The following is a 23,188-nucleotide window of genomic DNA, read 5'->3' as shown; positions in this document are numbered from 1 at the left end:
TTAGACAGACATTTATTGCAGTGGTTCCTTTCGTGAGTTCTTTGATGTTCCCAGGTCATCCTACACTTCTCCCTAATTGGTGTCAACTAATGCAAATTCTTATTTGTATCTGAGAATAGAGCCACCTTTGCTCTTCTAGATGTAGCCCAAAGCACACACGTTATTATTTGCAGAAGTGATGACGGTGATGGTGGGCGGTGTTTCTTCCCAACAAGATGGTGGTACATTCCACCTGGGTCTGCAACATCCTAAAGTGTCCCAATAGCTACAGAATGCAAGTTTCCCTCTGCCAAACCCCAGTGTCATCCATTTCTGTCTATGGCAATCATTAACATGGTGATAGCCCCATACTACGCACAAAGGGTATGCTAGGTGCTGGAGTTTCTGAAATTTATAAAACAAGTTCCATACCCTAGAGAAGTACAGTCTCACCTATAATATAGAAAACAGGTGTTAAACTATAGCCATTTGTCTAAGTGCTGAATGGGTGGCCGCAGTCTATATGGGCCAAAGCAATTTTCAGAGAAAAAGTTTCAGAAGGGATACATGATCTAATATGGGTCTTGAAGGAGGGGAGAGGCCTCGCTGAGAAAAAAGTTATAGAGACATTCCAAGCAACCAAAATGTTCAGGGGCTCAGAGATACAAATGTGCTCTATAAGTTAACTGGTTTAGACCAAATAGAGTATTGATGGAAAGGAAATCTGAGAGGGCTTATTTGACATAGATTCAGTGAACTCTCATACCCAGGCTAAAGAATTTGGAACCATGCCCTGCTGGTGTGCTCAGTGGTTGAACATCAACCTATGAACTAGGAGGTCACAGTTCGATGCCCAGTCAGGGACATACCCAGATTGTGAGCACAATCCCCAGTGGGGGGGCATGCAAGAGGCAGCTAATCAATGATTCTCTCATCCTTGATGTTTCTATCTTTCTCTCCCCCCTTCCTCTCTGAAATCAATAAAAATATTTTTAAAAGGACTTGTATGCATGCATTTAAGTCTAACCAATGGACACAGGGGGTGAGGGCATGAGTGGGGGCATGGGGGGCAATGGGGGAATAAGGACACATATGTAATACCTTAATCAATAAAGAAAAATTTTTAAAAAATACTTTTATTGATTTTAGAGAGAGAGGAAGGGAGAGGGATAGAAACATTAAAAAAAAAGAATTTGGAACCAGGGGAAATCCATTAAAGCATATTTTCTCCAAGTATAGCCTAGGGTTAATAAGTGTTCCATTAAAAAGGGTGGGGATTGAGGGGAGAGATCTGTAGTCCAATAAGTGTGAACAGTGCTGAGGTCTTCAGCACCTTTAATATTCTTATGTGCATTACAAGTTTGCAAGAAGGACATATAATATGCAGTGTTTCCTACATTTCTTAGACCAAAGAACTTTTTTTGAGATGCATCGTGAAGTTCTAGTGTTCTGTAAAACTCACTTTGAGATAAACCACCTGGAATGATTTAGAAGGGCAGGAGTTGAAGGCAAAGCCAAACACTGCATTGTGACGATTAATCTCTCACTGTTATGAGTGGATATGTCATCAAGAACAGAGAAGAAGATAAAACTGATGGAACCAAAGGAATGGCTAAAGATCACAGGCTAGGTATAGTTAAGTTATAGAGCATATGATTATAACCTGGCTTTAAACCCTGATTTGCTATGCTCTGACTTCATGATCTATGACAAATAACCTCACCTGTCTTAAGCATCAGTTTCCTCATCTATAAAATTAGAATATAATTCCCACCCCAAAGGGTGATTATAAGAATAACGTTAAACAATGTGTGAAAAGTGCCCAGCACAGGACCTGCCACACAGTGTGATGAAGCAGGAAAAGAGACATGACCTTCACTTTGGAGACAGTGATATTGTGTTCTCCAGTGTAATACCATTTCAGTGTTCTTGGTACCTGTTTTTCTGTTTAGGCACAAACTGCAATAATTAGTCCAGAAAACATACTCAGTGCAAGGGGCAAGGCATAACACCAGTAACATGCTGCACCATAAATGGTGCACGTGTTGGAATCCTCATCACAGAGTTATAATGATGTAATAACTAGGACCTGTGGCTGGCTTTCCTAAGCAGGGAGATTCCACTGTCAAATGACTTAGAGAAGGTGTTTCCATCATCAGGTATTCATGAAACCAGACAAATCAATATCATATGTATATATGTATGCATATATGCATATATGTGTATATATTGAGATATGTGCATATAGCTCACCTGATCCCAAAGACCTCTTATTTTAAAAACAAGAATCAACGGTACCTGACAGCGAGAAGGTTCTTAGGATGTGCAAATCTTAACAGAGTTTGTGAATTGTCAAAGAGGAATCAAGAGGTCTCTGTGGAGAAAATTAACATAGATTTAATGTGACAAACAGTGGGCCCTTCTATTGGCAGGGCCATCCCAGGGGTCTCCAAGCCATCCGAGGTATTTCTTCTGGACATGGGTATTAACTAGTGGTTAATTAAGGAGCTGCAGTTCCTTGAAGTAAAACATTTATTAGAGCCTCGGAAAGCTGAGGCTGGGCTCCAGGGTGGTTTGTCTGGCCATGATGCCTGTGGTGCCTTGATTCATTAAATGGTTTTCTCACCAGTTTCCAGAGAGGTGGGATTTGTGATGTAGACTTGGGAATTCCTTTTAGGTAATTAGTTAAAAAGTTAAAAGTCAAATAGACTTCTTTAACAGGTTTAATGGTTTAACAGGTTGATGAGCTATTTAATTCCCACATCTTTCTGCTCACGGGACTATTAGAGTTTTAAGGGACCTTCAAAATCATAAAATCCACCTCCTTTGTTACAGATGGAAAAGATGAGCCACCTAGAGGTGAAATGACTCATCCAAGGTCATCCAGCTAGTTCTAGGATTTTACTTTCTTTTCTCTATTCCTACTTCTTTTAACTCTCCTTCCTTTTTTCTCTGACCAACATTCTGGTCCCCCACAACACACCTCTCTGCTGATTATTTCTTGGATTGACCCTTACTTTATGAAGTTCCCTGTGCATAAAATTATAATATAGTGCGTCTTTGCCAATTAGTAACCCCTCACCACTAATTCATCACTACATCTGGAACGAAGAGAGGAGGGAAGTGGCACAATTTTAAATATACTGTGATCTTTGAGTCAGCTTTATCTACACCTGGGAATTGCAGTTAGACAATTAAGGTTAGTAAAGCTCATTGAATTTCTCAGAGGAAAGGTGTTATTTGAATTATTACCAGATAATTATTGTTAAAAATAATAATAATGTAAAAAATAGGAACTTTACATGTTAGAGACATTATCATTTTAATTTCCAATGTGGGGAGGAAAGCCCTAGGGGACCTAGAAATGATTATTTTCATAATGTGCTCTATGCCGGAAACTCCTCGAATTCTGTCTAATGCCTGATGACCTGACACACTGGCCCAGAATCAGAAGGCAGTCGAGCCTTGCGAGCTGTTAGTCAAGTTGTTCAGTTGGACCTGCTCCTTAAACACAGCCCTAGGTGGGAAGGCGAGTGTCAGATACCAGACCTGCGGTGCCCGGACCAGTGTCAGCAGCCTCACCTGGGAGCTCCTTAGAAATGCAGAATTCACCTCCACCATTCCAGTTTGAGAAGACCGCTGTAAGGTAGATGAGAAGACTTTTCATCTTCTGATAAGGAGGAGCTAGGAAGAAGCCATATGTATTGACAGTATCTGAAAGAGTTCCTTCAGTGGAGGCCTGTGCTCTCAGTTCTTTCAGTGGCTCTGAGTCATCATGGAAACAGCATAAGCATCTTTCTTGCACTGAGATCACAGTGGGAACTAGAATGTGTCCCTGCTGGGTTGGAACAGTGACTGTATAGTGGAAAAAAGCACAGATTTAGAGTCAGAGGGGTCTTGGTTTGACATACACAGCTTCCTAATCTTGGAGTGGTTATTTGAGCTCTCTGAGCCTCACTTTTTCTCATCTGCGAAATAGTTATGGCAACACCTACAGGATGACATTGCTGTGAGGGTCAAATGAGAATGTATTTACATATCAAAATGCCTGGCATGGTCCCTGACAACATTTAGAGGTCTAAAAAATGGCAGCTATTATTGTTACTATTATCATTTTTGTAAGCTTTAGTCATGAAGGCCCCAGCTGTCACTTTAGAATGACTTGGTGTGGTTTCTAAAGAATGGGAATAAGACCTCTGCAGGAAGTGCCTCACAGTAATATATGGCTATGTGTTACATAACAGCTCTGTTTCCCCAAGGGCTTCCAAGACAGAGCTGCAGAGATGTCAGAAACACAGGCGGGAATGGAAAGGACTCCAGTCTCCTGCCTCTGACACCAGCAAGAGCTGTGCCAGCTGGGTTCCCAGAGCAGACTATTACAGGGATGATGTAAGAGGCAAGGAGCACAGCTGTATTTCCGATATGGGAGGCATGTGCGGCCCTAGCAGCCTCTCAAAATTGGCCCAGCAGCCTCTCAAAATTATCTTTTGCTTTAAAAAATGTGACTACATTGGTTATGGAAATCATTGAAAAAGAATAAATATTAAACTTCATGAAGTCATTTTCACTGAGTCTTTTTTAGAGGAGAACCACCCTTTAAGCAATAGAACATGACACAGCAGGTGGTAATTCTGATTAATAGACCCTCAGGTGTGTGCTAAGGCATGAGGGGAAAAAGAAGAAGGAGATGGGTGACAATTTGCCAAAAAAAAAAAAAATGAAAGCAGGATGTAGGATTGAGAAAGAGGAGTTGGATTAGAGAACGGGGAGATTATGTCTCCATTTAATTATAAAATGCACAATTCAAATCAAATGCTAGGCATATTTAAAATGTACACTCATCTAATTACACAATGGATTTGTAGGCTTCCAGGCAATGTTTCACTGCAATGTCCTAGACATATCGATCAGTGATTTCCCTTATCGTTTTAATGTAGTTGCCAGGGGAGAAAAGACAAGGCTTGTCTGGTGAAGTGTTGATGGCCTGTCCAGCCATGTGATGGTTTAGTAAGAAGAGCTCTATGAAGAGCTCTTGAGCCCCATTTACTGTTTATGTGGCTCCTGGGGTGTGGAGAGTTAATGGACATTTCGGTGCATAGCATGGATCTACCGTACTGGCTGCAAAGAGTGTGATTAATAGTGCCAAGTTGTCCTCTGGTGAGTAGCGGTGAGCGAAGTACTCACCTGGGAGTCAGAGGAAGTCCTGTAGTTCTGTAAGCTGCCATTTAAAGGCTGAGTTTTTGTGGCCAAGGAAAAACTACTGAGATCTCCTGGAAAAACTACTGAGATTTCCTAACCTGGGAAAACACTGCTATCCCCACAGTGTGTTAGGTTCGGCTTTCTCATCTCCGGTGAGAGAAAACGACTCTGCTTGAGGATAAAGACGAGATTAAATGATTAGTGTTTCTTCTACCACAAGAGGAGAACAAGGGAAGGAAATTAGACACGGGAGGAGTCATCAACGTATTTCTAGAAGTAAATTCGTGATCTAATGGGGAAAAAATAAGTAAAACTTTAAAGTTGTAAATACTGGGCAAAGCTAGATTGAAAAATGTGTTGAGGTGGCATAATAGCAAAATTGCCAATAACCTGTGTTTCCATAAGGTCATAAATTTAAGCATAGAATTGCTGCAGCATGTTCTCACCAAGAACTTCAGCTGAACCCATTGCGTTTGCAAAGCATGAGAAATTCCTTCATTCTGGTTTTCACCCCGAGTTTATCGCCCCAGTGGTATCTGCAATATTGTAGTGATTGTTTCTGCTGGTAATGTTAGCAAGGTTTGCTTCCTTGTACTTTAAATCACCTCAATTTTAAAACATTATTTAACTATAAAAAGATATATTTATGAGTTCAGTTTATTAAGGTGAATAAGTGAAGCAAAATTCTTTATTTTTTTTGGACCCTAGCATATCTTTACAGGTAATGCACTCCCTACCCCTGAGTCTGTCTTGTCTGGTCAATGCTGATGGTCTGCTGGGCCTATTGGTGCTGAGCAAGCACTGAGAGATCGTTAGAGATTTGTGAGCTTTTATATAAGTTATCATTGCCCAGCCAGTAACAAGGATGTGGTGTTGAGCAAGTCAGTGCCTTTAATCTCCTCATCTGAAAAAATGAGGGGTTGGAATTGATGAGCTTTCCAATTCAGTCTCAGTTTCCATTGACTCTAAGCAAGAGTCTTTTTTTCCTTTTAAATGCAGTTCAGCAGACATCAGCTGAGTGCAAACCTGTGTACTGGGCATTGCACTCTACAGGGCATACAAAGTAAAAACTTCTCTGCTTTCAAGGCCTTTAGAGAGGAGGGAGATATAGTACACAAATAATTATTAGAGTCCATAGAATGTGCAAAGAGCTTAGTGCAAAAGTGCTTCAGGATTCAAGCACCAAGTGCAAAAGTGCTTCGGGATTCACTTTCCTTTGGGAAATGCTTCATAACTGAGGTAGCATTTGGATGGCCCTTGAAGCTACTAGTTTATGCGGACATTGGGGAAGGGAGGCATCACCATGAGCATGGTGGGAAGGGGTGGGACTTTGCAGCAGTGGAGAATGGACTGTAAAGCTAAGACTAGGAAATTAGATTGGGGCTATGTTATAAGGGCTTTGAATGCCAAACTGAGAAGTAAGCAAATGAGCAAAGAAGTGGTATGTTTAGAGTGGTACTTTAGAAAAATGAATGTAATATTGATTATGAAGGATGGGCTAGTGGTAAAGAGAATCTAGATTCTAGAGCACGGGTCCTCAAACTACGGCCCGCGGGCCACATGCAAATACAAATATTGTATTTGTTCCCGTTTTGTTTTTTTACTTCAAAATAAGATATGTGCAGTGTGCATAGGAATTTGTTCATAGTTTTTTTTTTTAACTATAGTCCAGCCCTCCAACAGTCTGAGGGACAGTGAACTGGCCCCCTGTTTAAAAAGTTTGAGGACCCCTGTTCTAGAGGAAGTGAAGGCAGTTGGGAGGCTCCCCCAACAATCCTGGTAACAGGTGATAAAAGGATAAATCAGTATTGAGATAGAAAGCAGGTATTGATTAAGGAAGCACAGCCTGAGTAAAAGCCACAGAACTTGGCAGCCGATTAGACTTGGGAAGCAAAAGAAAAGTTGTTAGAAAAGACTCCTCAATTGTATGTCCAAGTAACTGGAGGAAGATGGTACCGGTGGCAGGAGAGGAGGAGGCTGGAGAAGGAACATATTTTGAGGGAGAAGCAATAAATTCTGTTTAAAACTTTCTGAATTTGAAATGCCCATGCAATATTTCATGGAGTATTCATCTTTTCCAGGTGTGTATATAAACACTGAATGAATGAATGAGCCCATTACCAGCAGTTATTTAGAATGTTGGTCTGGAGCTCTGTAGACAAAAGCAAACACTAAAGATAGCAATATGGGTGTTCTCTGTGGAGAAGGGATTGTTGAGGTCATGGAGGGTGGGTGTAGGCAAAGCCTGAGGAGAGAATCTTGAGGAATATCTAAACTTAGGAACAGGAGAAAGAAGACCAGCCAGTGAGGGAGGCAGAAAAGAGAACTGAAGGTAGGAGGGAAGTCAGAGTAACGTAGGGTCCCAATGAGAAGGGAGGAGAGCTTCAGGAATCATTTCAGCCCAATGTGGCCAAAGATGCAAAACCTGGGAAAAGGCCTCTGAGTTGTGGCTCTGAGACAGGTGGTAGTTCATTCAGTAGCTCCTGAGGCTGAACTCCACAGGTTAGAGGACATGGAGCCTTTGCAGTGAAGGGTGCAGAGAAGGTAAGAGCTCAGAAATATGGCCAGGTCAGTGGGTGTCTTGAAAATAGGTAAGAGCTGCCTGGCCGGTGTGGCTCAGTGGTTGAGCATCAACCCATGCACCAAAAGGTCACCAGTTCCGTTCCAGTCAGGGCACATGCCTGGGTTGCGGGCTTGATCCCTAGTGGGGGCTGTGCAGGAGGCAGCCAATAGATGTTTCTCTCTCATCATTGATTTTTCTCTCTCTCCCTCTCCCTCTCTCTCTAAAAATCAATAACAACATTTTTTTAAAAAAAGAAAATAGGTAAGAATTGAGCACTAAAGAGAGAGAGAGAGAGACTGCAGTGGAGTCAGGAACACTGGAGAAGAGTAGGCTATGGCAAAGTTGACTGACACTCCCTCCTCTTCCCCAAACCTTACCCTCCACCACAGTTTCCAACTCAGAACCATAAAATCAATTCCACCTGCGCTGCCAGGGCTAAAAATGCTGTCGGACCAGACAGGCCCTCAGGTAGAAACATGAAAAAGGGAGCCTGGAAGACATCCTCTCCAGCCCCTTCCCTGACTTGCCTCCTCTGGTGCCAAGATGCTCACCAGCCTCTCAACCAAGTCCTGCTGTTCTGTGTTTATCCGAACAAATGATCGCCATGACCTGTTCACTTAGCAGCCTGATTTTTGTTTGTCTCTCCTCTGATCTAGATGCAGCCGCGCTCTGCCCCCTGCCCCAATGAACATCTGCACTAGGCCCAAGCCGTGGAGTGATTTACCTGAAGAGTGACACCATTTATTTGGAAACTACTGTGAGTACATTATGCCTCCAATGAAAGGCCTCTTAGTTCACTTTAATTAAAAAACACACACACACACACACACACAATTGTAAAAGCAGATGAAATTTTAGATGGCTTCACCTGTTGGATGCAGTGAGGTAATTGGACTCAGTCCTGAGGCGCCTGCAGCGGTTCTCAGCTTCCAACCTGTAGTGTGTGCCTGGGCGGCATCGCGCCCTCCTCTCCGGGGGCTGTGCCTAGCTGGACCTGAGCGCACTGTGCATGAGTGGTGCTGCTCTGCTCGCTCATCTGCACCTCTACCTGAAGCAGTGGCAGCTCCTGCCCAGCTTGTTGGCCTCTTGCCACCTCACTGTGACAGTCTGCTGCACCTCCCTGGAGCTTCATGCCACCCTGGTCAAATCCAGGCCTGCTTTCCTTGCCCATTTCTATCTGTTGTCTGAGCATCTCTGTGCCTGTGCTGCTGCCTCCTTGTTACTCTCGGGGACCAAGGCCACATCTCTCAGCCTTTGTATCTTGCTCAGCTCTGCCGTCTGAATGCATAGCTCTGTGTACTGGGTTTAGTTCCCTCTGTAACAGGCATGTATGTAGGAGCAGTACAGCTCTTGCAAGGCACAGTACAGAAATATGTTGGAGTAGGAGGTGGGATGCCTATAGGAAGACACTGATGAGAGATTGATATAAAGTATTCATTAATCATTGCTAAAAATAACAGATGAATATTTGGGGTTGTTTTATTTTCTTCTTACTAGAAAAGCCAGGCATTTACATTATTTAGAGGCTATGCATGCAAAATAACCTAATTTCACTCTTTGAAACAAAAACTTACTCTATGTATGACAGTCACAAATTCTCCTATATGGTGTGAGGCAGGTGATGGGATAATATTTTCCAGGCATCTCTGTTAGTGGAAAATGGTAAGCCTGGGAGGCTAACGCCCCTCCTAGGCTTCAGGTAGGATTTTCACATTTTCATTTTCTATGTCTTTATAGCTATTCTGGCAAATATCAAACCCAAAGGGATAAAGCCAGAGGTTTTTGTCTTGTTTTGTGTTGTGTTGCTTTATACCTTGAATGCTTTGCCACCTGACTTGTGATTGATGGTAGCGGACATGCAGGTGACAGGCAGGCCACCTGCCCGAATGGAGAGGGAGCCATCGGAGGGCTCTGCAGTACATTGGGGTCAGGTGAATAGGGACTGAAGATGTGACACCAGAACAAACAGAGTTCTTCATTTCCTACCTATGCAAGGAATGTACTTGTGTGAGCACCTTCCTCCATCCTCATGTTCAAGTGCAAGGTATGCCTTAGGATTCCCACATTAGGTATTTCTCTGAGTTTTTCTTCATCCCGGAATAACTGTGCCAGTGCAGGTAGCACAGCAGTACTGGGACGCAGGCAGGTGTTGAGGTATCTGTATCCTTTGGGAGAGGAGAGCGTCTCCACCACTCCCACCTCCCTGTGTTGCATAGAGCCGAGATCCAGACCCAGAAATCAGGACCTAAGGTTTCATGAAAATCACCAGGCAGCCCGCAAGTGAGCATGAGCGTCTGTTTCTGCCATAGAAAGTATTTCACCTGAGCAGAAAGCCAGCGCCTGCTTTCACATTTCACAGGTCCTAGAGAACGGACAGATTGGGTCCCATTCTTGCAGCCTGTGCTTTTCAGAACCTCAGCTCCCTCATATATGAAAGAGAAATAATGACAAAACTTAGAGTGACCTGCTAGGTGCAAAAAGCAATAAGGTGATTTAAGTATAAAAATGTGGACTAATTACAAAACTTTGTCCCTTCCTGTGGGTTGTCAATGCCCTGGGCCAGGTCTCAAGGCTTGGGGGTGGTTATAAAGGGGGTGAGTGTTAGACTTTAAAACCTACCCACTCCCACACCACCTGGACGAGCATGCCCAGTGGCCCCAACCTATTTGCCTGGACTGTTGTGAAAATTAAATGAGAGAATGTATATATAGTGTCTGGCCCAGCAGAGATGAGTGTATTTGCTCAGTAGACTAAAATTCACTGGACATCTAATATGTGCCAGGCACTCTTCTAGACAACAGAGTTATGGCAGCAAACAAACACCAACACCTGCTGTCGTCGAGCTTACACTCAGTTTTCTTCTCCTGTAAATGGCAAGTAGACAAAATAGGTAGGTGGACGCTAAAAGAGAATTGATTCCCTTTTATTTTGCTGTGTCTTTCCTTCCAGAAAGTAAGATTGAGAGGCAAAGGGTGAAGAAACGTAGAGGGAAAGAATAGACATGTCTGTTAGTCTCCCTCCATCCCCGATGGACACAAACAAAACCCCAGAACCATTCTCTGCCTTGATTTGTGGCCCAGAGGCTGACCTTTCTGAACTCCATTGCCCAGCTGTCTTCTCTTCTGGCTCCCTCTTGACTTTGGCCTAAAGGAGAGATCAGCAAGAGGTGTGAGAGTGGGAGGAGAGTGAGGTCTCGGCATTATTAACCCAGCCTCCTTCCCAGCCACGCCTTTCCTTGCTCCTTCTGGGTAACAGTTGAAAGCTGAGATTTAACAGCTTCCCACCGCTGTTAGTCCCTGATGCTCACCATCCCTTGAGGGTCCCTTAACCTCATATGAACCTCAGTATAATCCTTTCATTGAATTCTCTTCAGTTCAAACCTTTGAGTGTACCATCTGTTTCTTGCCAGGATCCTGCCTGATACAGTGGGGGAGATATACACTGAAAAACATTGTAAGTCAGCCTTGCCAAGAAAGTTTAAAAAAAAGAGAATAAAATGTTTTAATCACAAAAACATCTTAAATTGATATGAGAACATTAGACCAAGTAGTGAAAGAGTAAATTGTAAGAACACATGATGAGAGAGTGCCAAAGGTTGGTTTTAATGAATAGACCACGGTGCTCAGGTTTGATGGGCTTCCATAGGCCAAGGGTAGCCTGTTCGAGCCTCAGCATGAAGAATAGCTCTTGGTACAGCAGCAGCAGCACCAATGTGAGCAGACAGGAGGTGTCAGGAGGGTAATACAGTGAGATCATAGTGCTCAAGAAGAGATGCTTGTCCCAGCATTTTTTCCACCTTTGCTACAATTACAGCCCATTTGTCTCTGCCCAAATCTATATATTAAAAAAGATTACTGAACAAAAAAGATTATTAACATAAAGGAAGTGCTCTGTTATAGCAGAAAAGACAGAACCATAGAAATGACACTCTCTGTGAAAAGAGCTACCATCACTGGGCACTGACCATGTGCCAGGATGTGCCACCCACTTGACATGAATTATCTCATTTCTCACATCAGCCCTAGAAGGTATTATTATTATTTCTACTTTTTCGATGAAGAAACAGAGGCCCAGAGAAGCAGAGTGGCCTGTCTAGAGCACACAGCTACGAGGTGGTAGAACACAATCCTGCCACCAGCTCTCACTGGGTGCCTTGTTTCCACCTGCCCTTTGCCCCCAAACCCAAGCATCCCCTAAGCCTTCCCCCAAGGCACTGTTGGGAAGGAGTGTAAGGAAATGGTTACCAGTCCAAAAAGATGGGGCAGGGGGGGCATCACTGGTCTAAATTATCATGATCTAATGACTGAGTAATTATTCATCCAGAGGAGGCTCTCACTAATTCTTTCCGATCCAAGCAGGCTGGTGAGTGGAAGGCATGCTTAATGCGCGGGAGAGGGGGAGCCTGGCGGAGAGAAAATTGGGAGAGGGAGATAGAAGAGAGCACTCTGCTCTCCAAAGCCCCTGGAGACTGATAAGAGCTCACACAGATAAAATATTTATTTTCCATATGTTGTAGAAAGCACTGCCATCACTGTATGTGTGTGCAATGTGTGCGAAGAAGTGTGAAATGTATACGTGAAATGCCGCCTCTCTGGTTAATTTCCATTGCATTTCACATGCATGATACCTACATCTCATCAATATGTTTTAATGCATATTTCCTTCCACATACAATATGGTCTAGTAAGGAAAGAGCCAACATCCTCCACAGCCTTTCTCACTGCTATGTTTCAGTCCAAAACTTGTTGCCAGGGCCAGCACAGTGAGAGTTAAAAACCAGAAGGGCCCGCTGGCTAACCCAACTGCCAGTCACCTTAGAATGCCTTCCCAGCCTTAAAGCAGTCTTTTTCTCTTAACAGAAATGTTTGCAGTGGGAAGATCAAATGGTTTTGTTCTCCTTGGACAATTGGGAGATATTCAGTCAGGATGTCAGAACTAACCGTTGAAAGGCAGGTGCCTGCAGCCACACTTTTTTTTTTTTTTTTTTTTAATGTAGAGCTCCCACCAGAGTGGCGGGAGGAAGTGCACAATGATTGGTCTGTTTCTCGGTGGAAGTGTTCAGGGTACACCCAGTTTTGCTTTGCATATATTTACAAAACATCTGCCCTTTTCTTGTTCTTAAATCCTTCCCCCTCACCAGCCCCCTTTCCCCTTTCTCCCGGTTTCTTTCTTTGTTATTGTTGGCTTGTCTAACTTTTTCATTGGAGCTTTCATTTTCCGGTTGAGGGGCGACTTCATCAGAGTGTATAATTTTAACACTGGGAGGGAGGAAAGGAGGGAGAGAGAAAGGGGGAGTGGGGTAGGGGAGAGAGAGAGAGAGAGGGAGAGAGCGCTGAAAAGAAAGAAAGAGGCCTAGCGGCCAGAGCTTGGCAAAGCAACCTTTGGCATGGTGACCAGGAGAGGAAGGTTCTGGTCTGGTGGGGAGGTGCCTCTCCAAAAGGCTGCCGGGAGCCAGCCAGTGTGCTGCTGCCCTCTAATGGCTCCGGGCAGGAATGCAGAGCCACAGGGGCTGAAAGAGACTGGTCCTCAGATGTGCTGTTTGTATAATTATTTTTCACACAACCAAAGAAGGTATTTTAAATGAATTACTATAGGACTTGCTCTTTCCTTCTTAATAAACTATTAATTGAAAAAATAGGGTCAGAATAACCCACCTGTGCATTTGTAGACATAGACTGAGGCTATATTTCAGTGTTACTCAACTCTGGAAAAAGGAGTCCAGACGGACTTTCAGAGAAGGTGGGATGGGAATGAATTGCTTCTGAGAACACGGAGTGGCTCTCTGCTCTCTGGAAGCTGGGAAACAGCCTAATGGCATACAGACAAGTAAAGTGATATTAGGCAAATGGGGGTATGAACCAATTAAGGTTCAGTTTTCAATACTTTCTGTTCATAGAGATGACCCCAGTGCCTCTTTGTTTTGAATGTGCCCCAAAGGTGATCCTTAAGATAACAAGTAGGAGGGTGTGGTGCAAGATATCAGGTAGGAAGCTGGGTGAAATCTAGGGAAGGAAGCAAGGGCATTTATATAAAGAATATACAATTTGTGCAATCATAAAAATAAAAGAGTAATGTTGGCCATATGCTCATTTTTGAAAGAACTTCCTTAATTCTGAAAGCTCACCTCTGAAACTAGTGTAGGCCTTGCTAAGAGCAGCCAGGATAAATATTTTTTCTGTTGTGATGGTCATTAGTATTTCATCCCTGTATTTAAATGAATCATGAGGAGCAGCCTAACTTTAGTGAGCAAAATGTCCCTACTCCTACCGAGTGCCCTTCATGGAATCAAAGTAAAAGCAGCCATTCAAGGTAGATTTCACTGCTGTATAAAGAGTAGCAAACTTAATTGGGATTCAGACTATGACTATTCTCAAAATATACTTTAATTTCTTCACCATTTCATTCTATCAACAAGTATATATTGAATTATGCTGTGTCTAAGCTATTGGCTTAACAGTACACACTAGACAGCAAACACTGGGAAGGTAGAAACCAGGCTTGTTCTATTCCCTAACCCACGCTAGCACACCATAGCCACATAACAAGTATTTGGAAAAGAATACATGAATAAATGAATGGTGGGAGGGAAGGAAGAGGGAGAAAGTGCATGAACACAGAGAATTCAATAATAACAAGGACATTTCCTAACCCTCAGAGTTTACAGTGTCCTAGAGGAGGGATAATCTATATATATAAAAGCCTAAGTGACCATCTGACCGTCCGATTGGTAGCTATGACACGCACTGACCACCAGGGGGAAGACACTCAACACGGGAGCTGCTGAGCTGCGGTGTCTTGGCAGCAGTGGTTCTCAGGTGATGCACCTGGAACCAGAGAGGAGGGAGCCCAATTCTGGGGTGCATCACCCAAGAACTGCCCTCTCGCAATCCAGGGCCCCTCGGGGGATGTCGGAGAGCCGGTTTCAGCCTGATCCCCACAGGGCAGGCCGAAGGACCCCACCAGTGCACGAATCCGTGCACCAGGCCTCTAATAAGTACATCATTGCAGCAAAATTGAGTAAATAAAATAAAATAAGGAAAAAGTGTTTGGTGTTTCAAAGAAAGATAGGAGGGAGAAAAATTTGAGAGACAGAGAGTGCGGTCTTATCTGGCAGAGAGAAATCAAGACAGTTATAAGATGGAGACAACATTTAATAAATATAAAGGATAAATAGGATTTCAATAGAGTTGAAATAGGGGCATTCAAAGCAAGAGAAATAACTTGATCAAGGATGAAGATTCCCCAGGACATTCTGGAAATATTCACAAAATTTGAGAGTTCAAGATGTCCAACATGTAGGGCATGTGAGCTAAGGTAGAATAGGGTCAGGCTGATGTGGTCACCTCAGATTTAGTGAATGCCAAGAAGTGAGACTAGGAGTCAAGGAGAATAGAGAGCCAGGAAGTGAGCAACATTCCAAACAAAAAGTGTTCGGGCGATTGCAATGGAAATGGAATGGAAACACGGATGATAAAATACAAAGGAAGCAGAATTGTCGGGACTTGATGAATTGACTTTAAGGCAGAGGAAGGTGTGTGACCCTGGGGTTTCCAACCTGGGGACAGACAACAGTAATAGAAATAAGGACCTTAGAGGAGCTGCTGGTTTTCTTAGGGAAAGAAAGGAGTTGGGGACCTCATTAAACTAAAACCTAGAAACCTGGTTTTTGCAGGTCCATGTAGACACTCAGAATCTGGGGGTTAGTTCCACAGTCACCCACTCAACAAACAGTGGGTAAAGCGCTACAATTTGCTCCTTCTCTTATATTGGCTTCCTCCATCCTGAAAAATATGTCTGAAAGCTTCCCTCTGTTTTCATCCGTGCCACCCCACCTCTGCCTCCTGCCCTCTGGAAAAGCAGATTTATTTCACAGCCAACTGGACCAGAAACACAGCATGCTAATCAGAACACCATATTCTGTGAGGGCAGATTTAACTGCCCCGCACAGCAAATCCCAAGAGAAGATATTCTGAGTAACAAGTTCATTGCTATGCTTATAGAAATAAGGAAAACATGGAAACTGGACTTACAACAGAGTATGTACCACACATGATCTTCAACCAAAAAGAAAGCACTTTCTCTGGTCACCATGCATATAGTTCTAGAAGCACAGAGCCAAGGAAATTGGGGAGAATTTTCAGGGTATGATTAATAATTCAATTTGACTGAGGCCTAGGGTATGTGCAGTCTAAGTTAAGCATTTATTTGTTTATATCAGTTCCATTGTCCAAGGGAGTGAAGACTGGACCTGATCAATAACTTAGCTCTTTTGCTTCCTATTCCTAACCCCAAATAACTATTAGCAATAATTACTTTCTAATTCCCTTTACCAATCTCTTCATCACATCCCAAACACCCTGTCACATTCCTATACCAAGAGTCATGAAGCCCTGGCCAGGTTGCTCAGAGTGTCATCGCAGTAACGCCAAAGTAGCAGGTTGGATCCTTGGTCAGGACACATACAAGAATCAACCATGAATGCATAAACAAGAGGAACTACAAATCGATGTTTCTCTCTTTCACTCTTGCTCTCACTTTCTAAAAATCAATAAATAAACTTGTTAAAAAGAAGTTCATGCACTAAATAAAAAAAACAAAGGGAATCTCAAGCTTTGGGTGAGTAATGAGTTTGGAATAGAGGATCTCCAGTGACACCTTCCCTCTACCTATGGAATCTAAGCTCTTCTTTTCACTGTCCATTTGCTACCTTAACAAAAACCTCCATCACTACCCCTCTCATCTGTACAGCCTGAACATTTAGATTTTGATTTGAAATTATGTATTGATCTAAAATAAAACCTAATAAAACTGCAAAAAAGTTGGATGTTCATAATGTGTTCCATGAAGAGAAATTAAAGCTGGAAGGAACCTTTAAGGCCTTCTAATCCAAGCCCTTTATTTTACAGATGAGGAAACTGAAGCCCAGAGAGGTGAAGTGAGGTGCCCAAGGCCACACAGCAAGTTAGAGGCACAGCTAGTACCATAGCTCAAGTCTCCTGACTCCCAGTCCAGTGCTCCTCCCATTACTCCACGAGTCCTGTCTCTAAGCTTCCTGACAAATGCTAGAACGGTAAACCTCCACTAGTATTTTTCCAGACCATGTTAAAACTCTGAAGGGGGAAAAGGATGCCTTCTTGGATAATGTCAGCCATACGTAGCTCAAGCTGTCTAAAGTTCCGGGACAGGGTCTTTTTATGCAGCCAACGGAGTCCAAATGTGGTGCTGTTTGCTTGGCCCATATGCTTTCATGTGTTCCCAGTTAGGCCATTACTGGAGGGAAAAGAAAAAGAAAAAACAAGATTCAGCTTGTTTTAAAACAAGGGACATACTGGACTCCCTCCCATCCCCCCTCAGAAAAAAAAAATCAAGTTATCTTTAACAGATTCTAAAAATGCCTTTTCCCAAATATGCATTCAGTTCCTTCAAAGGGCCCTTTGTTTATTTTCAGGAAGAAACCCAAGACAGCTGAAAACCAGAAGGCATCTGAGGAGAATGAGATTACTCAGCCGGGTGGATCCAGCGCCAAGCCGGGCCTTCCCTGCCTGAACTTTGAAGCTGTTTTGTCTCCAGACCCAGCCCTCATCCACTCAACACGTTCACTGACAAACTCTCACGCTCACACCGGGTCATCTGATTGTGAGTACTCCAGTACAGTGGTGCTGTCTTCTCGGGGCGTGGAGCGGGCTTCTCCCCTGGCTCTGGCTCAGTGGCCTTCAGAGCAGGCTGTTTCCATTCGGTCTAAAGTAGCCAAAAATCACTTGCCACCATTTTGTTTCAGTCAACATCTCTATTTTCAAAACGGGATGTTAAAACCAGGTGACCAGCCATTTGGCCTCAAAAGGATGATTAATTACACAGAAACCACATCATCTCCCATAACATTAACTCAAAAAAAGAAGTTGTGAAGTTGTGTAGCTAATTCTTTTGTTCCCGGGATCGGAATAAGGGCACTTTCCACCTTGACTTAATTGAGCAGCCAAATGTGGATCTCATACGGCCAGTTAGATGCAAGGAAACATCCATTTTGAAATTACTTAACACAAATCAGCTTTGCATTAGTTATTGGAGTCTCATGTAGCTTGGCTGAATTTCTGTCTTTCCAGTTTTTAATTTATTTTGAAGTGGTTAAAGGATAGCATAAATTTACAGAGGAAAAGAGAATGGCTTCCAAGAATTCAGAAGCCACCCAGGCCTCACATAGCCAATAGAAACTCAGGTTAAAAATATTTTTTAATTAAAAAAACTGCCTACGGGCTAAATTTGGAAATGGGCAGCTTAATGAGATCGTCGCTATTAAAATCACTCCATTGCTGTTTATTTTTGCTGTCTTCTCACTAATCTGGGAGTCACTTCTTTAAATTCTATTTTAAGAAAGTTGATAAATCACATTTAGGAGACTTTTTTCTCTTTTTGCAATGTAACCCAATACTTGAAAGAGAAAGATATATGTGTGTTAACAAAGGAAAGTAATGGGAAAACTTTGGGTTCCAATCCCAAAGAATATTCCTTTTAGTCTTGAAGTACCTAACTATTCTGATCTTATCTCCATTAGGGAAATCTGGTAACAGGCAAACAGCTGGCATATTCTTCTTTAAAATGACAACAACAAAAAAAGTCTTATTTAAAAAAAAAAAAGAACTCCATTTATTCTGTCCACAAAGACAAAAATTATTAATTAGGAAATGACATTCTAAGTTTCCTAGTGTCATTATTCTGGCAAAACAAATGCAAAATTCTGCAAAGAGGGCCAGAGGTGAATTCATTCCTGCGAGAGATTGCATTCCTTCCTCGCTTCATCATAATAGTCTCTAGATAGAGGGACAAGACCCAGGGGTGGAGTTGGGGTGAAGGAAGATGGTTCTGAGACCACACTCCAGTTGCCCCGAGAAAATGAAATGAGAATAAGGAGATCCAGATCTCCACAGCCAGAGTAATTTGTACAAAGTGGCCGCCTCTCTGGAGAAACCTGGGGGTCAGAAGCAGGGACTGTGTTCTGCTGGCCATTGTAATAGGAACATCCTTGGCCCTTCTTGCCTGGCAGTCTCCAGCCCAATAGTAATTACAGGAAGGATTGGAAAACAGTGTGGCACAGTGCCCGTAGACATGTGCGCACTGTCCCTGCCTACTAGGAGGGTAGCCTGTTCCTGTGGCCAAGGGCCTGGAGCTCCTGCGTGCAGACCTTCCCGCCTGGCTTGCTGCCAGACCTTGTGGGAAGATTACATAGAATGGCCTTCGACCAGAAATCCCCTGTTGCAGCAAAGTGTTTTTCTAACTAGAGGAGGCACTGGGCTCCATTTATTGTACTTTCCTATAAGCATCCTCTGAGCAGGCCTTGGCGTTAGCATGGAAGATGTGCAAGGAACTGAACAAGCATGGTAGCCGTACAGTTCCCAGCGACCAGGAGGTCAGTAGGGTGTCCGAACAGGGAGGAGAAACCTAATCTCCAGCTGTTTGAAGTCAGTTTGATTTTGCCATTAAGATGTGAAAGTCTTCTCTGCTCCAACCTGTTGTTTAATTGATTCTGCTTTTCTCCAAATATATTCGGATTGTAGTTTGTCCTGAGTTGAGCTTACACTTCGAAGACAATTGTTTTTAGGAAGAATTCGCAGAAATCTGGCCATTTGGAGAGAAGATAGGAAAGAGGTTTATTTTAAGCTGTTAAAGTTTTGGATGTTCTTCTTGCTTTCAAGAGGATTTTTTCTTTTCTTTTTACTTTCAAATGTCATTCTTTCCTTAGATTAATTTAAAAGCCTAATTTCTTTAAGGTGAAATATTCAGTTCCTATTTAGAACTAACAGATTTGGGGCATTTATAAACAGTGCCCTTGACTTGTTATCTCTTTAACTTTGGAAACATCCGCCAGCATGTGGTATGCCCAGCTTGCACAGGTGCCTGAATTTTTACAGTACTGTTTCATTTGTCATGTGTTTAGCAAAATGATTCTAAGTCATGCTTTAATGCCCATTTCCTGTCAGTCAGTATAATTCTTCCCAGTGTACAGATGAGAAAACTGACAGACAGATGAAGGACTTGCTCATAATTAACTCATTCAGATACTGAGGGATGTCTGTGGTTTTGCTCTCACTGTGGGCAGCCTGGATTCTTTGTTCCAAGCCTAGAGATGGCATTCCAGGCTGTAAACGGGCATCTTGAAAATGTGCAACTACTCATTTTGGCGAGTGGGTTATAAAACACGATATGTAAACATCCCCACAGAAGAAGTCAGCTCTGAATATGGACCAGTAAGGGTGGGTAGGCCACAGCGTCATTGCCTCTGAAGGGCACAGGCCAAATTGTAGAGGGAAGAGGATAAATCTGACCCCTGACATTCTCAATTGACTATGTAACCTGCCCGGCCACTTCAGATTTGGTCAAAGATCCCAGCAATGTTCAAACTAAGAAGGAATATGGTTGAGAAGCGCCTTCTGTTGTGAGATGATGAGGTTAAATTAATCCTAAGGGTACTATTACTCACACTAACAATTTCCTTTAGTATACTCCTCCATTACCTCCTAGTTTGTCACCTCTTTACCGTTTCAAACTCAGATGATGACAAGGGAAGGCACTGAGATAAGGTTTGAAATGGATACAAAACTGAATAGGCTCTCCCTTCAAATGCTGAAACAGGACTAAACCACGTCAGGAGAGCAGGCAAGGCTCTCTAAGTGAAAGACCTTTCTTGTCAAATAGCAAGCTGTAGCCTAGCACAGTCATGTACACGTGACAGAGGCCACCCGAACTATCACTTGCATATTTCTCCCATATCACTTGCCCCAAAATAAGCGCCCCTTTGAAGGAGTGGAGGGGTGCCTCTTCCCTGGGGCAGTGCTCCTGCTTTTGACTGTAGGCTCAGGATGCTGTTGTCTTTCTTTTGTTGGGAGCTGGCATCCGTGGTTGCTTACCTTCCCATGTTTTGCACTGGACTCATCAGACTGCCTTACTTTTGTGTGTCCTTGCCAAGATGCACTTACGCATTCACAGTTTTTGTTTATTTTTAATTTAACCTTTGCACATTACCAAAGTGTTGTGTGGGTGGGGTTAACTTTAGCTCTGCAGGTAGCATGACTTGCTGGGGCCAAACGCTGGCCAGGAGACTCCTGGGCTCGTCCCTCTCTTTCCTGCCATCCACCTCCATTGGCCTCCCTACCCCCAACCCTTTGCTTCACCAGTCCAAGTTCCCGAGATTAAAATTTTTAGTACACTTGGTTCAGTTTGAACTTTTAAGCAATTTTTTTAGAGAACAAAACAAAGGATTTTTTATGGCAAGCTCCATTAATGCCACATTAAGGCTGACATTTTAATTACCCCAAAGTCAGGAAATGCAAAGTCCGGTTCCCACAGCAACAGAAACTGTCCCCCTAAGTGCGGGCCTCACAGCAGATTCTTTCATCTCTGATTACACAACTCGGGGCACAGGGACATTGTTTTTATCCACACACGTGGAAAGGCGCGCCGCTGATAGCCTTTGTTTTCCTCCTGTAACTACAGTTGAGGATATGGGTCGTTAGCCTCCCGCCCAGACCATCTATATGTATGATCCTGGAGCGGAGGCCGTTACAGCCCGCATGTGCACACGGTCGGAATTAAAGTTGCTGTGGGAACATTAACGCTGATTTCCGGACTTCCGTGCCAATCACATTTAAACCATAATGCTGTAATTTTTGGCATGTAATAAATGTGCATTTCATGTACACAGACAGAAAGAAGCATAAAATGTATTTTAAAGAGCAATTAATTACTAACTTTGTGATTAAAAAACATTTGGTGCATGTTCCTTCCCATTTAGCATCAGCTGCTGGTCTTAGCCAGGCCTAATAGATGACATACTGTGTCTCATCCTGTATCTCAGATGTACTTACTGTATGTTCCTGTTCTTCTAGATAATTAATTCCCTTAGTAAAGCTGTAGGGGGAAAACAACATAGAAGGAATATGCAGGCATGTAAATAGGGTAAAGGATATTTAGAAGGAAATGATCCATTTCTGCAAATAAACCTCTTAGTCCCTGATAGAAAGCCAGAAATCTGCTAAGTGGGCGTAGACTAAGGTTCCTGGCCACCTCAGAGCATCTGGTCAGGGCCATAGAACAACGAAAGCTGATTTCCCCCGGAATTCCGGGCATGCCCAGTGGGGGGGTGATTTTGCTCCTAATAACTTTTCTGACTTCAGGCAAAAGCGTTATTTGACTCTGCAACAACTTTTCAGTTTATATTCAAACTGGACAAGAAAGATCGTAGGGAATCACGTAAGGTACAGGTTTTGCTAGAAAACTCACAATTTAGAGAGTAGCATTGTGTCCTTCGTTTAGATTTGAATCCGGTTGACCTATTCGTGTTGGAGAAGGAAGTGTTTCAAAATCACTGTTTGACCAAATTTGCGAGCAAAAGGAATTGGTAGCAGTACTCGAAGGTGCAGTGCTGTAAAGGGCAAATGCTTGGGCACTTACTCGGAAATGAGACAGACTTTTACGGAAAGGATGTGTAGCTTAAACTCTCAGGTAAAGCTTTAAGGTTTTCGACTCTAAGGGGAACGTGCCCATGAGGAATCGGAACCTCGGTTCTTGCTGTTTAGTCACTACCTCTCTCTCCTGTTGCCGTTTCCTTTTGCTCAGTTCGGTTGCATGTGGTAGTTACCCTCTGAGACAGACACTTCAGTTTACAGGGCTCTGACTCACTCTCGCTCTGGCTGTCTGTGTGTGTGAACGTGTGTCTGTGTGAGTGAAAACTGCTCCAGCAAGTTTGAAGGTCTCTTTTGCACATCTGACTGCGTGTTCAGAAAGTTTCCAGTCAGAAAGCTGATTCAGTGTAAAACCTTCCAAAAACTTCCAGACGCACCTGCTCACATGAAAAGATTGGGTTCTTGCGAAGGAGGGGGGGAGGGGCGCTCCGAAGGCAGTGTTTAAGACTGAAGAGCTCTGTTTGGAGTGCCAAAAAAATGGAAAACATTTTGCCTCCCCCCAAAGAAAACCTCCACAAATGCTCAAAATGTATAATCAAACAGAATCTTCATTTGGATTCAGATGCATGCATCGCAGCAGATGTGACTAAACTGACTGGAATCCCCCAGGAGCAGCTGAACTGGATTCGGTATGTCTTGATAACTCAACGAGTTATTCTTAGACTTTGGAAGGACAAAAATGGTCCATCTGTGAAGAACCGTAATAGAGACATGGCAAAAAACAGCATCCTCTGAAAGCGTGTATTTATGGAATGTAGGACAAGTTGGACAATCCTGAAAACATTTTGGGGTCACACTAATTTGCAGAGGAGAGAGAGTCAAAGTGGGATGGAATTAGCAGCCGCAGACAGTTACTATCCTATGGCTTGCTATTAACTTCTAGTGGATTCCCTGTCAGTTAAACAGTACACAGAGCATCTTTGGTACAACTGAGTGCTCTCAGTATCTCCAGAATGTCCTGCCTTCCTCTCATTCTACTTCCTGTAAAGAA

At 43.2% G+C, this 23,188-nt stretch overlaps 1 protein-coding gene across 7 annotated transcripts in view; it reads left to right on the top strand.

Annotated features, from left to right (window-relative positions):
* ZBTB20 (zinc finger and BTB domain containing 20) overlaps positions 1–23,188 on the top strand; it is an 862,593-nt gene that overhangs the window by 771,376 nt on the left and 68,029 nt on the right. For 5 of the 7 annotated variants that reach the window (XM_070406230.1, XM_070406231.1, XM_070406233.1 and 2 more), the window contains 3 exons: positions 8,398–8,498; positions 16,648–16,811; positions 17,190–17,377. In XM_070406230.1, the coding sequence (XP_070262331.1) occupies positions 16,801–16,811; positions 17,190–17,377 (199 nt within the window). In that variant the 5' untranslated portion in view covers positions 8,398–8,498; positions 16,648–16,800. Of the gene's footprint in view, positions 1–8,397; positions 8,499–16,647; positions 16,812–17,189; positions 17,378–23,188 lie in introns of those variants that run through there. The other 2 variants (XR_011470308.1, XM_070406235.1) reach the window with 2 other exon arrangements.

The sequence above is a fragment of the Myotis yumanensis genome, unplaced genomic scaffold (assembly GCF_028538775.1).
Source record: "Myotis yumanensis isolate MYYU_CA2020_CCGP unplaced genomic scaffold, mMyoYum1.0.hap1 SCAF_2, whole genome shotgun sequence".
Classification (NCBI taxonomy): domain Eukaryota; kingdom Metazoa; phylum Chordata; class Mammalia; order Chiroptera; family Vespertilionidae; genus Myotis; species Myotis yumanensis.
The sequence above is the reverse complement of the archived record's forward strand: the minus strand, read 5'-3'. Positions and strand labels throughout refer to the sequence as shown.